Source organism: Oncorhynchus kisutch, linkage group LG11, assembly GCF_002021735.2.
Source record: "Oncorhynchus kisutch isolate 150728-3 linkage group LG11, Okis_V2, whole genome shotgun sequence".
Taxonomy (NCBI): Eukaryota; Metazoa; Chordata; class Actinopteri; order Salmoniformes; family Salmonidae; genus Oncorhynchus; species Oncorhynchus kisutch.
In genome coordinates, this window is record NC_034184.2 from 65,516,645 (window position 1) to 65,531,354 (window position 14,710).

A 14,710-nucleotide genomic window follows, 5' to 3' on the forward strand; every position below is an offset into this window, starting at 1 on the left:
ATACGACATTGTCCAATGTCCACTGATTTGATTTACTTCACAATTTGAAATGTTCCACCTCTCCCTTGTGTCCATAATCTGTAGTAGCAATGAGTACCACACAGTAACAGTACCACCGCCATGGGACGATGCCCACTGGGATTTGTTATAGGGCTCAGTTCCCACCTGGCTGAAGAGATGCTCCAGAAAGCTGTGTAGTTTCTTCTGCTTATCATGAGATATCCAAACACTGGCAGGCATCTCGTCTCCTATAGGACAACATTCATAATCATCAGTCAGCATTAGACGCAGACACACACACACACCCACACACACACACACACACACACACACACACACACACACACACACACACACACACACACACACACACACACACACACACACACAGACACACACACACACACACAGCCCTGTGTCCAGTCCAATCGCCTGTCTGTGTCCATCTGTCTGTCAGATCTCGGTCACAGCTGTAAAGATCCTGCCAAAACCATCTCCATGCTAAATTCATAGCCATTATATGCTAATTGCTAAGTGAGGGCCTGTAAACCACAATGACAGTGTGTGTGTGTGTGTGTGTGTGTGTGTGTGTGTGTGTGTGTGTGTGTGTGTGTGTGTGTGTGTGAGAGTGATAGCTCTCTGGCAGACAGCAGACAGATACAGGGATCGATATTTGACATTTTTCCCTTACAGAAAAAACAAATGATTTCACATGTGGAAAATCACATGAATTCACACACAATTTCACATGTGAAATCATGTGAAAACATGCGTTTTTGGAACACTTCATGTGTTTTTTTTTGTAAGGGTTGACACAGCTGTGGGTTGACCCAGCCAAACGCCTGCCATACCCAATCATACTAATCCACAGGCTTTCCGTTCACATGGGTTGCACCCCAAATGGCACCCTATTCCCTATATAGTGCACTACTTTCGACCAGGGACCATGCGGCTCTGGTCAAAAGTAGTGCACTATGTAGGGAATAGGGCGCCATTTGGGACACACATAGATTCAAAGCCATAATCATGTAGCCAGGTCATAATCAAGTCCTGTCAGTCAGATGTGTGTTATTATACCTTGTGGTTGAATAGGGAAAATGGAACAAGTATTGTGCGGTCTAAAGTAGGCCTTGAACTCGTGTCCTGTATAGTAAATAGTACGTATCATGTGTGGCGTTATTGTATAGGACTACTGTGGACAGAGGGAAGAAAAGGTCTTGTGTTCTGCTCTGTTCATTGAGCTGGGTTCAAACTTGGTTGAAGTTCATTTCAAGCTTGCTCTTTTGTTGACATGATTATGGAAGATGAAGTTGGGTGCAAATACCCAAAAGGGCCACTAGACAAATAACATAAATCCTTGAAAGTTAACAAAATTCTGTTAGTTTACTGGTAAACTTTGAAAGTTTCGAGTAATATACCCTCGATTTGCAACCCTAATCCTGAATGGTGTTACTACTGTGGACAGACAGGTGAGGCATTTGCAGTATACTTTGGTCATTTATAACATTACAACTACTTCCACGGTAAATCATTCACGTGTTATGTCATTTATATCTGTGGTGTATGTGTGTGTGTGTGTGTGTGTGTGTGTGTGTGTGTGGGGGGGGGGGGGGGGTGACTTGGATTACAGGGTTCTGCTTACTGGAGTCTGTGTGTATGTGACTAGTTACCTGAGTCCATCTCATCAAAGTGTGTGTGTGTGTGTGTAGTGGTTACCTGAGTCCATCTCATCACTGTGAACATAGGAGCTGCAGTGGCTGCTACAGATACTGGTGAAGGAAGCTATGGAGTTCCTGTTGCTGTTACAGTCACTGAAGAGAGACACAGAGAAAAACATGTTCCAGCAGCCCGTAGAAACACTATTACTGCCCTCTAATACTAAAAACTGGTTACTGTCAATCTTTCTGGCGTCGTCCCAAATGGCACCCTATACCCTATGGACCTTGGTTAAAAGTAGAGAATACTTTGTGTTATGATATAGGGGGGAAGGTTAGGGTTGGGACATAGACAAACACACTATGCATGTGACACTACCACACTCCATTCCCCCAGGGGGCAGAAGCAACCTTGTCCAAGTGCTGAGCCTGCTTGATAAGCACGTCGGGTGCTGCCCATTAAGGTGATCAGTCAGAGGGCCAGTTTGGAGAGCCGTGAGGCTGCTGGTGGGTTTGGTGGTCATGAGGTATTTCGTTAGTTCGGGCTGTTTGTAGTTGCCTTTTGTAAACATTTATTTTGGAGACACCATCTGAACGGAGAGGTCAAGACAAAGAGGTCAAGACAAAGAGGTCAAGAAGGATCTAGACCTTCTTAACAGGTGCCATTTGGGATGCAGCCTTTATGTTGCTGTTAGTCACAAGAACAACAGAGGGAGAAATGTTATTCACCAACAGGCTAATTGGCTACCAACTATATTCTCTCGCTCCATCCCTCCCTCTCTTGGTCATTACCTGTAGGAGTCTCTGTTGCTGATGGTGTCGTGTCCTGAGTCCTCCTGTTCGTCTCCGGCAACGTTGAAACACACCTTCTTTCCGTTCTTCTCTCCTCCTCGCTCTCCTTCGCTCTCCGCTGAGATGTAACTCTCGGGGGTCTTCATGTCTGAGGCAGGGGGGAGGGTGATGGAGGAGAGGAGGCTGGGAGAGAGAGAGAGAGAGAGGAGGGAAGGAGAGAGAGAGACACGAGAGAGAAAATGCAGGTTATTGAAAGTAGTCACACTCTACAGCCTTCCTGTAGCAGTCAAAAAGAACCATCACCAACTAACCAGGCAGGAGAGCATAACGACGAACATGGCTTCACTCCTCCAACCTTAACATCCTCTCAAAAGTGCAATGTCAAGTTGACTTTACACCGAAAACATGCCTCGTGGTGAAAGAACACATTGTTTAACGTCATCAAGATGTGTGTGTGTTTGTGTGTGTGTGTGTGTGTATGTGTAATTGCGTATGTTAAGACATGTGAGCGAGTGAATGTGTCCGCACTTGCATGTGTGTGGAGGCCTATCATCGAATGTGTGTGCGTGCGCACGCATCACTCACACACCCACTGACAGTGAGAGCCAAACAAAGCTCCAACCTGTTTGTGCTAGTCTTCCTCACAACAACGCCAGCAGGCCAGAGGTCCTCCAAATATGAATAACTTCAAACATGCACAGCCAGCTGCGTCAACAGCCTAAACTCAACACACACCAGCCCCTCCACTCAGCCTCTCGCTCTGCATGCCTGGGTTCTATCAGGGGCTTTGTGGAGGAAGAGGATCAGAGCGCGATGGTGCGTCCCAAATGGCACCCTGTTCCCTACATAGTAGTACACGATCGGGAATATTGTGCCATTTAGCATGCAGACCGGGATATTTTCACAGAACTGCAGCAACACATGGAGTCATTTAGAGCCATATTTCCAATAAATGCCAGGCTTGGACTTCCTGACTGGCCTATATACAGAAAAACACTAACACGCCATGTCTGTTTGCATTTCAGACTAATTCCATTCATGTCCGTCACTGCGTATATTTTCCGTTGTGTCACGTTTCAGGCTTTACTTGAGACTGTTTCATTTTGGCGGAGTTAACAGACTGCCCTCATGTCCTCTCACACCTCACATCACATGATAGATGATACAGGCTCTATCATTTCAAATGTCCTGTCGTTTTCCCCTTTAATCCATCCCGACATCTATCCATTCAGAGAAGGAGCAACGGAGACCTGCCATCATTAAATCCCACTCCAGATGCCACAACAATGCCCCTCTAGAATGCAGTGGCATTCCATTGCCATGGAGAAGGTTCCAGGCCCCATGATTGGCTGGTAGTATATAAGGAAGTGTAAGCAGCTTAGGGCTTGTGTGCAGGGCATCAGAGGGAGCAGGGAGAAATGCAGTATTCAGACCCCTTCACGTTTTCCACATTTTGTTACAGCCTTATTCTAAAATTGATACTTTTTCCCCCTACGACACACAATAATTCATAATGACAATACAAAACCTTTTTTTCTCCTTCACATCTATGAATTATGATTTTTTTTTAAACAGAAATACATTATTTACATAAGCATTCAGAACCTTTGCCAAGAGTCTCAAAAATGAGCTCAGGTGCATCCTGTTTCCATTGACCATCCTTGAGGTGTTTATACAACTTGATTGGCGTCCACCTGTGGTAAATTAAATTGATTGGACATGATTTGGAAAGGCACACACCTATCTATATAAGGTCCCACAGTAGACAGTGCATGTCAGATCAAAAACAAAGCCATGTCCATAGAGCTCAGAGACATAATTGTGTCGAGGCACAGATATGGGGAATGTTATCAAAACAATTCTGCAGTACTGGAGGTTCCCAAGAACACAGTGGCCTCCATCATTCTTAACTGGAAGAAGTTAGGAACACCCAACTCTTCCTAGATCTGGCCGCCCAGCCAAACTGAGCAATCGGGGGAGAAGGGCCTTGGTCAGGGAGTTGACCAAGAACCCAAGCTCCAGAGTTCCTTTGTGGAGATGGGAAAAGCTTCCAGAATGACCACCATCTCTGCAGCACTCCACCAATCAGGCCTTTATGGTAAAGTAGCCAGACGGAAGCCACTCCTCAGTAAAAGGCACATGACAGTCTGTTTGGAGTTTGCCAAAAGGCACCTAAAGGACTCTCAGACCATGAGAAACCAAGATTGAACTCTTTGGCCTGAATGCCAAGTGTCACGCCCGAAGGAAACCAGGCGCCACTCATTACCTGGCCAATACCATCCTGACAGTGAAGCATGGTGGTGGCAGTATCATTCTGTGGGGATTTCTTCAGCGGCAGGGACTGGGAGAATAGTGAGGATCGAGGGAAAGATGAACAGAGCAAAGAACAGAGAGATCCTTGAAGAAAACCTGCTCAAGAGCTCAGATTAGTGTGAAGGTTCACCTTCCAACAGGACAACAACCCTAAGAACACAGCCAAGACAATGCAGGAGTGGCTTTGGGACAAGTCTCTGAATGTCCTTGAGTGGTCCAGCCAGAGCTCGGACTTGATCAAACATCTCTGGAGAGACCTGAAAATCACTGTGTAGCAACGTTCCCCATCAAACCTTACAGAGCTTGACAGGATCTGCAGAGAAGAATGGGAGCATTGGGGCATTGTCATGCTGAAAAAGGAAAGGGCCTTCCTCAAACTGTTGCCACTGTATGCTGTAGCGTTAACATTTCCCTTCACCGGAACCATGAAAAACTGCCCCAGACCATTATTCCTCTTCCACCAAACATTACATTTGGCACTATGCCTTCGAGCAGGTAGCGTTCTCCTGGCATCCACGAAACCCAGATTTGTCCATTGGACTGCCAGATAGTGACGCATGATTCATCACCCCAGAGAAAGCGTTTCAAGTGCTCAAATCAAGTAACATGTTATTGGTCACATACACATGCTTAGCAGATGTTATTGCGGGTGTAGCGAAATGCTTGTGTTTCTAGCGCCAACAGTGCAGTAATATCAAACAAGTAATATCTTTCACAACAAATCTAAGTAAAGGAAAGGAATTAAATATATAAATATTTGGACGAGCAATGTCAGAGCGGCACAGACTAAGATACAGTAGAATAGAATAGAATACATTATATACACGAGATGAGTAATGGAAAATATTTTAACTTTAAATTATTAAAGTGTCTAGTCTTCGATTTATTAAAGTGGCCAGTGATTTCAAGTCTATGTATAAAGGCAGCAGCCTCTAATGTGCTAATGATGGCTATTTAACAGTCTGATGGCCTTGAGATAGAAGCTGTTTTTCAGTTTCTCGGTTCCAGCTAGTTTGCCCCCAGTGATGCGTTGGGGTGGAGGCAACACCCAATGGAGAGCCCTACAGTTGCAGGCGGTGCAGTTGCCGTACCAGGCAGTGATACAGCCTGACAGGATGCTCTTAATTGTGCATCTGTAAAGGTTTGTGAGGGTTTCTTTCTTCAGCCTCCTGAGGTTGAAGAGGTGCTGTTGCGCCTTCTTCACCACACATTGTCTGTGTGTGTGGACCATTTCAGTTTGTCAGTGATGTGTATGCCGAGGACCTTGAACATTTCCACCTTCTCAACTGCGTTCCAGTCGATGTGGATAGGGTGTTGCTCCCTCTGCTGTTTCCTGAAGTCCACGATCATCTCCTTTCTTTTGTTGAAGTTGAGTAAGAGGTTATTTTCCTGGCACCACACTCTGAGCCCTCACCTCCTCCCTGTAGGCTGTCTCATCATTGTTGGCAAACTTGATGATTGAGTTTGAGACGTGCGTGGCCACGCAGTCAAGGGTGAACAGTACAAGAGGGGGCTGAGCACGGACCATTGTGGGGTCCCAGTGTTGAGGATCAGCGAAGCGGAGGTGTTGTTTCCTACCTTCACCACCGGACGGCGGCCTGTCAGGAAGTCCAGGACCCAGTTGCACATGGCGGGGTTCAGACCCAGGGCCTCAAGCTTAATGATGAGCTTGGAGGGTACTATGGTGTTGAATGCTGAGCTGTAGTCAATGAACAGCATTCTTACATAGTTATTCCTCTTGTACAGATAGGATAGGGCAGTGTGCAGTGCGATGATGATTGCATCATCTGTGGATCTATTGGGGCGGTTAGCAAATTGAAGTGGGTCTAGGGTGTCAGGTAAGGTAGAGGTGATATGAACCTTGACTAGTCTCTCAAAGCACTTCATGATGACAGAAGTGAGTGCTACGGGGCAATAGTCATTTAGTTCAGTTACCTTTGCTTTCTTGGATACAGGAACAAGGGTGAAGCATAGGGAGAGATTGTCTGTAGACCCTGCCACATACATCTTGTGTCTGAGCTGTTGAATTGCAACTCCACTTTGTCTCTATACTGACGTTTTGCCTGTTTGATTGCCTTACAAAGGGGAATAACTACACTGTTTGTATTCTGCCATATTCCCAGTAACCTTGCCATGGTTAAATGCAGTGGTTCGCTCTCTCAGTTTTGCACATCTCCTATACACTTCCTGATAAACTCAGTCACCATATCAGTATATTCGTCAATGCTATTCTTAGAGGCTACCCGGAACATATCCCAGCCGGGTGATCAAAACAATCTTGAAGCGTGGATTCTGATTGTTCAGATCAGCATTGAATAGTCCTTAGCACAGGTATTTCCTGTGAGTTTCTGCCTATAGGAAGCGAGGAGCAAAATGGAGTCACGATCAGATTTTCCGAAGGGGGTGTGGAGGAGGGCCTTGTAGGCATCACAGAAGTTGGAGTAGCAGTGCTCAAGTGCTTTAGCAGCGCAAGTACTACAGTCAATGTCCTGATAGAACTTCGGCAGCCTTTTTCTACAATTTGCTTTGTAAAAATGGCCAGATACAATAAATGAGTCCTGTGGTTTCCAGTTTGCATAAAGTCCAGTGAAGTTCTTTGAGGGCTGTGAGTGAGTTACTGCCGCTCTGATATCCAATAGTCCTTTTCAGCTGGGCTAATAAAATAATTCTGGGCTAATAAAATAATTCTGGGCTAATAATGTAAGAAATAATACATAAAAAAAACAAAATACTGGAACATTTCCTAAGAGCTAGAAGCACGGCAGCCCTCTCTGTCGGCGCCATTTTCCATTTTTTTGCTCCAGAATTGAATGGCGGCGAGCTTTACACAACTCCAGCGGACGCTTTGCATTAAGCATGGTGATCTTAGGATTGTGTGCGGCTGCTCTGCAACGGAAACCCATTTCATAAAGCTCTTGACGAACAGTTATTGTGCTGACGTTGCTTCCAGGGGCAGTTTGGAACTCGGTAGTGAGTGTTGATTTTTAAGCGCTGCGCACTTCAGCACTCACCGGTTCCATTCTGTGAGCTTGTGTGGCCTACCACTTCGCGGCTGATTCATTGTTGCTCCTAGACGTTTCCAATTCACAATAACAGCACTTGCAGTTGACTGAGGCAGCTCTAGCAGGGCAGAAAGTTGATGAACGGACTTGTTGGAAAGGTGGCATGTTTAAAGTCAATAAATTCTTCCGTAAGGCCATTGTACTGCCAATGTTCGTCTATGGAGATTGCATGGCTGTGTGCTCAATTTCATACACCTGTCAGCAACGGGTGTGGCTGAAATAACTGAATCCACTACTTTCAAGGGGTGTCCACATACGTTTGTATACATAGTGTATCAAGTTTCATGCAGATCGGTCATTTGCTGCTTAAACCACTAATAACAATGACAGAACCACAACACTGGGTCAGGGGCGGGATCGAGAGAGAGAGAGAGAGAGAGAGAAGAGAGCAAGCGAGAGAAAAGAGAGCGGAGAGAGAGAAAGGAGAGAAAGAATAGCGAGAAAGGAAAGAAACCGAGAGAGAAACAGAGGGAGAAACAGAGAGAGGAAACAGAAGGGAGAGAAGGAAAGAAACAGAGCGAGAGCGTCCAACTCTCAGAGCTCTCCCCTAAGTCTGTCCTGAATCGCTTTATATACATACACCTTTAATCAAGCCCCTTGACAAGCTCTATCGGCTCAATAGGCATCAATCACCCGCACAAGATCGATAAGAGCATCTGCATTACAAAGCCTTTACCTCAGTCAGGTTCTTAACAGTGCATCAGCATGGTTTAATCAGAGAGGAAGTGAACATGTTAGAGTGGACAGATGTGAAGTACTGGAGCTGACTGGACCGGAGAGGTAGGATGCGTCCCAAATGGCACTCTATTCAATACACATGACTCCATATGTGTTTCTTATCCCAAATAAGTGTCTTCTTCTTATTGGTGTCCTTTAGTAGTGGTTTCTTTGAAGGAATTCGACCATGAAGGCCTGATTCACGCAGTCTCCTCTGAATAGATGATGTTGAGATGTGTCTGTTACTTCAACTCTGTGGAGCAATTATTTGGGCTGCAATTTGAGGTGCAGTTATTTTAATGAACTTATTCTCTGCAGCAGAGGTAACTCTGGGTTTTCCATTCCTGTGTCGGTCCTCATGACAGTCAGGTTCATCATAGCGCTTGATGGTTTGTGCGACTGCACTTGAAGAAACTGTCAAAGTTCTTGAGATGTTCCGGATTGACTGACCTTCATGCCTTAAAGTAATGATGGACTGTCATTTCTCTTTGCTTATCTGAGCTGTTCTTGCCATAATAAAGACTTGGTATTTTACCAAATAGGTAAAAGGTAAAGGTGTTTACCACCTCTACCTTATCACAACACCTGTGAATGGCTCAAACGCATTAAGGAAAGAATTTCCACAAATTAACAAGGCACCACCTACCTCATGAAGCATTTTACAAATGTTTGCATTTTTGACATCAGAGTATTTTGTGTAGATCGTTGACAAGAAAATGACACAAGAAAATGTGTAAAAAGTCAAGGTGTGTGAATACTTGATGAAGGCACTGTGTTGGGCCTTCGTTTTACTTGGATGACTGTAGTCAACCTCATTAAGCTGGCTGAGAGAATGCCAAGAGTGTGCAAAGCTGACATCAAGGCAAAGGGTGGCTACTTTGAAGAATCTCAAATATACAGTAAAACATATTTGGATTTGTTTAACACTTTTCTGGCACTACATGACTCCATATGTGTTATTTCATAGATTTGATGTCTTCACTATTATTCTACAATGTAGAAAATACTAAAAAATAAAAACCATTGAATGAGTAGGTGTGTCAAAAGTTCTCACTGGTACTGTATAGAGCACTACTTTTGACCCAGCCCTATTGGTTGACCCAGCCCTATTGGTTGACCCAGCCCTATTGGTTGACTCAGCCCTATTGGTTGACCCAGCCCTATTGGTTGACCCAGCCCTATTGGTTGACTCAGCCCTATTGGTTGACCCAGCCCTATTGATTGACTCAGCCCTATTGGTTGACCCAGCCCTATTGGTTGACCCAGCCCTATTGGTTGACCCAGCCCTATTGGTTGACCCAGCCCTATTGGTTGACCCAGCCCTATTGGTTGACTCAGCCCTATTGGTTGACCCAGCCCTATTGGTTGACCCAGCCCTATCCCTATTGGTTGACCCAGCCCTATTGGTTGACCCAGCCCTATTGGTTGACCCAGCCCTATTGGTTGACTCAGCCCTATTGGTTGACTAAGCCCTATTGGTTGACCCAGCCCTATTGGTTGACCCAGCCCTATTGGTTGATTCAGCCCTATTGGTTGACCCAGCCCTATTGGTTGACCCAGCCCTATCCCTATTGGTTGACCCAGCCCTATTGGTTGACCCAGCCCTATTGGTTGACCCAGCCCTATTGGTTGACCCAGCCCTATTGGTTGACTCAGCCCTATTGGTTGACCCAGCCCTATTGGTTGACCCAGCCCTATTGGTTGACTCAGCCCTATTGGTTGACCCAGCCCTATTGGTTGACCCAGCCCTATTGGTTGACTCAGCCCTATTGGTTGACCCAGCCCTATTGTTTGACCCAGCCCTATCCCTATTGGTTGACCCAGCCCTATTGGTTGACCCAGCCCTATTGGTTGACCCAGCCTTATTGGTTGACCCAGCCTTATTGGCCCTGGTCCAAATCAGTGTACTGTATATAAGGAACAGGGTGCCATTTGAGGCACTAATCTCTGGGATGAGAAATGGATGGACGTTTACCTGGTAGACGCAGGCGGGAGAGGAGGAGAGGCGGGGGATAGGGGGACATAAGTCAGGAGGAGAAAAGGTTGGAAGAGAGAGAACTGGGGCAGAAGAGAAAATAAACAACGGTGAAAATTACTAGGAGAGGAGGACTTGACGTGATGCAGGACGTGGGGAGAAGAGAGGAGAAGCAGTAGAGATATAAACCAAGTCATCAGGCACGTCCTCGGACAGCTGTGGGACTCCATGTTCGGTGTCCTGATGCAAAAGGTCAAAGGTTGTGGTGCTTCTAAATGGACAACGCCAAGGAACCACCGCCAGTAAGTTGTGCAACTAATAATCCTTCCATGTCCGCTCTCTCTTTCCCCATTACTGAAACATCCCCATTCCCTCCAGTGAGGTTGGAAGTTGGAAATCCGTCTGCACTTTGGAGGGGGAAGGAAGGAAATGCTGATTGTGAAATAAAAGTAGCCTTTGTTCCAAATGTGAAAGCTTCAATTCATCAATACATGGTTACAGCACAAAAGACCGGAGACAAGGTCAGTCACACACCACACAGTCACACACCACACAGAGACAGAGAGACAAGGTCAGTCACACACCACACAGAGACAGAGAGACAAGGTCAGTCACACACCACACAGAGACAGAGAGACAAGGTCAGTCACACACCACACAGTCACACACCACACAGAGAGACAAGGTCAGTCACACACCACACAGTCACACACCACACAGAGAGACAAGGTCAGTCACACACCACACAGTCACACACCACACAGACACAGAGAGACAAGGTCAGTCACACACCACACAGAGAGACAAGGTCAGTCACACACCAAACAGTCACACACCACACAGAGACAGAGAGACAAGGTCAGTCACACACCACACAGTCACACACCACACAGAGACAGAGAGACAAGGTCAGTCACACACCACACAGTCACACACCACACAGAGACAGAGAGACAAGGTCAGTCACACACCACACAGTCACACACCACACAGAGACAGAGAGACAAGGTCAGTCACACACCACACAGTCACACACCACACAGAGACAGAGAGACAAGGTCAGTCACACACCACACAGTCACACACCACACAGAGACAGAGAGACAAGGTCAGTCACACACCACACAGTCACACACCACACAGAGACAAGGTCAGTCACACACCACACAGTCACACACCACACAGAGACAGAGAGACAAGGTCAGTCACACACCACACAGTCACACACCACACAGAGACAGAGAGATAAGGTCAGTCACACACCACACAGAGACAGAGAGACAAGGTCAGTCACACACCACACAGAGACAGAGAGACAAGGTCAGTCACACACCACACAGTCACACACCACACAGAGACAGAGAGACAAGGTCAGTCACACACCACACAGAGACAGAGAGACAAGGTCAGTCACACACCACACAGTCACACACCACACAGAGACAGAGAGACAAGGTCAGTCACACACCACACAGAGACAGAGAGACAAGGTCAGTCACACACCACACAGAGACAGAGAGACAAGGTCAGTCACACACCACACAGAGACAAGGTCAGTCACACACCACACAGAGACAGAGAGACAAGGTCAGTCACACACCACACAGAGACAAAGAGACAAGGTCAGTCACATACCACACAGTCACACACCACACAGTCACATACCACACAGAGTCAGAGAGACAAGGTCAGTCACACACCACACAGAGACAAAGAGACAAGGTCAGTCACATACCACACAGAGACAGAGAGACAAGGTCAGTCACACACCACACAGAGACACAGAGACAAGGTCAGTCACACACCACACAGAGACACAGAGACAAGGTCAGTCACACACCACACAGAGACACAGAGACAAGGTCAGTCACACACCACACAGAGACACAGAGACAAGGTCAGTCACACACCACACAGTCACACACCACACAGAGACAGAGAGACAAGGTCAGTCACACACCACACAGAGACAAGGTCAGTAACACACCACACAGTCACACACAACACAGTCACACACCACACAGAGACAGAGAGACAAGGTCAGTCACACACCACACAGAGACAGAGAGACAAGGTCAGTCACACACCACACACAGAGACAAGGTCAGTCACACACCACACAGAGACAAGGTCAGTCACACACCACACAGAGACAAGGTCAGTCACACACCACACAGCCACTTACACACACAGAGACAAGGTCAGTCACACACCACACAGAGACAGAGAGACAAGGTCAGTCACACACCACACAGTCACACACCGCAAAGAGACAGAGAGACAAGGTCAGTCACACAACACACAGTCACACACCACAAAGAGACAGAGAGACAAGGTCAGTCACACACCACACAGGCACACACCACACAGTCACACAACACACAGAGACAGAGAGACAAGGTCAGTCACACACCACACAGAGACAGAGAGACAAGGTCAGTCACACACCACACAGAGACAGAGAGACAAGGTCAGTCACACACCACACAGAAACACACCACACAGAGACAGAGAGACAAGGTCAGTCACACACCACACAGAGACACAGAGACAAGGTCAGTCACAAACCACACAGTCACACACCACACAGAGACAGAGAGACAAGGTCAGTCACACACCACACAGAGACAAGGTCAGTAACACACCACACAGTCACACACAACACAGTCACACACCACACAGAGACAGAGAGACAAGGTCAGTCACACACCACACAGAGACAGAGAGACAAGGTCAGTCACACACCACACACAGAGACAAGGTCAGTCACACACCACACAGAGACAAGGTCAGTCACACACCACACACAGACAAGGTCAGTCACACACCACACAGCCACTTACACACACAGAGACAAGGTCAGTCACACACCACACAGAGACAGAGAGACAAGGTCAGTCACACACCACACAGTCACACACCACAAAGAGACAGAGAGACAAGGTCAGTCACACAACACACAGTCACACACCACAAAGAGACAGAGAGACAAGGTCAGTCACACACCACACAGGCACACACCACACAGTCACACACCACACAGAGACAGAGAGACAAGGTCAGTCACACACCACACAGAGACAGAGAGACAAGGTCAGTCACACACCACACAGAGACAGAGAGACAAGGTCAGTCACACACCACACAGAAACACACCACACAGAGACAGAGAGACAAGGTCAGTCACACACCACACAGAGACACAAAGACAAGGTCAGTCACACACCACACAGAGACAGAGAGACAAGGTCAGTCACACACCACACAGAGACAGAGAGACAAGGTCCGTCACACACCACACAGAGACAGAGAGACAAGGTCAGTCACACACCACACAGAGACACAGAGACAAGGTCAGTCACACACCACACAGAGACAGAGAGACAAGGTCAGTCACACACCACACAGTCACACACCACACAGAGACAAGGTCCGTCACACACCACACAGAGACAAGGTCAGTCACACACCACACAGAGACAAGGTCAGTCACACACCACACAGTCACACACCACAAGGAGACAGAGAGACAAGGTCAGTCACACAACACACAGTCACACACCACAAAGAGACAGAGAGACAAGATCAGTCACACACCACACAGTCACACACCACACAGAGACAAGGTCAGTCACACACCACACAGAGACAGAGAGACAAGGTCAGTCACACACCACACAGAGACAAGGTCAGTCACACACCACACAGTCACACACCACACAGTCACACACCACAAAGAGACAGAGAGACAAGGTCAGGCACACACCACACAGTCACACACCACAAAGAGACAGAGAGACAAGGTCAGTCACACACCACACAGTCACACACCACACAGTCACACACCACACAGAGACAGAGAGACAAGGTCAGTCACACATCACACAGAGACAGAGAGACAAGGTCAGTCACATACCACACAGAGACAGAGAGACAAGGTCAGTCACACACCACACAGTCAAACACCACACAGAGACAAGGTCCGTCACACACCACACAGAGACAAGGTCAGTCACACACCACACAGAGACAAGGTCAGTCACACACCACACAGAGACAAGGTCAGTCACACACCACACAGTCACACACCACAAAGAGACAGAGAGACAAGGTCAGTCACACAACACACAGTCACACACCACAAAGAGACAGAGAGACAAGGTCAGTCACACACCACACAGTCACACACCACACAG

At 47.1% G+C, this 14,710-nt stretch overlaps 1 protein-coding gene across 1 annotated transcript in view; it reads right to left on the reverse strand.

Moving 5' to 3' along the window:
- Positions 1-14,710, reverse strand: part of prex2 (phosphatidylinositol-3,4,5-trisphosphate-dependent Rac exchange factor 2) — a gene marked incomplete in the record, with an annotated part of 241,262 nt that overhangs the window by 95,394 nt on the left and 131,158 nt on the right. Inside the window, 3 exon segments of the mRNA XM_031836115.1 lie at positions 166-248; positions 1,717-1,811; positions 2,448-2,630. Of these exon segments, the coding sequence (XP_031691975.1) occupies positions 166-248; positions 1,717-1,811; positions 2,448-2,630 (361 nt within the window).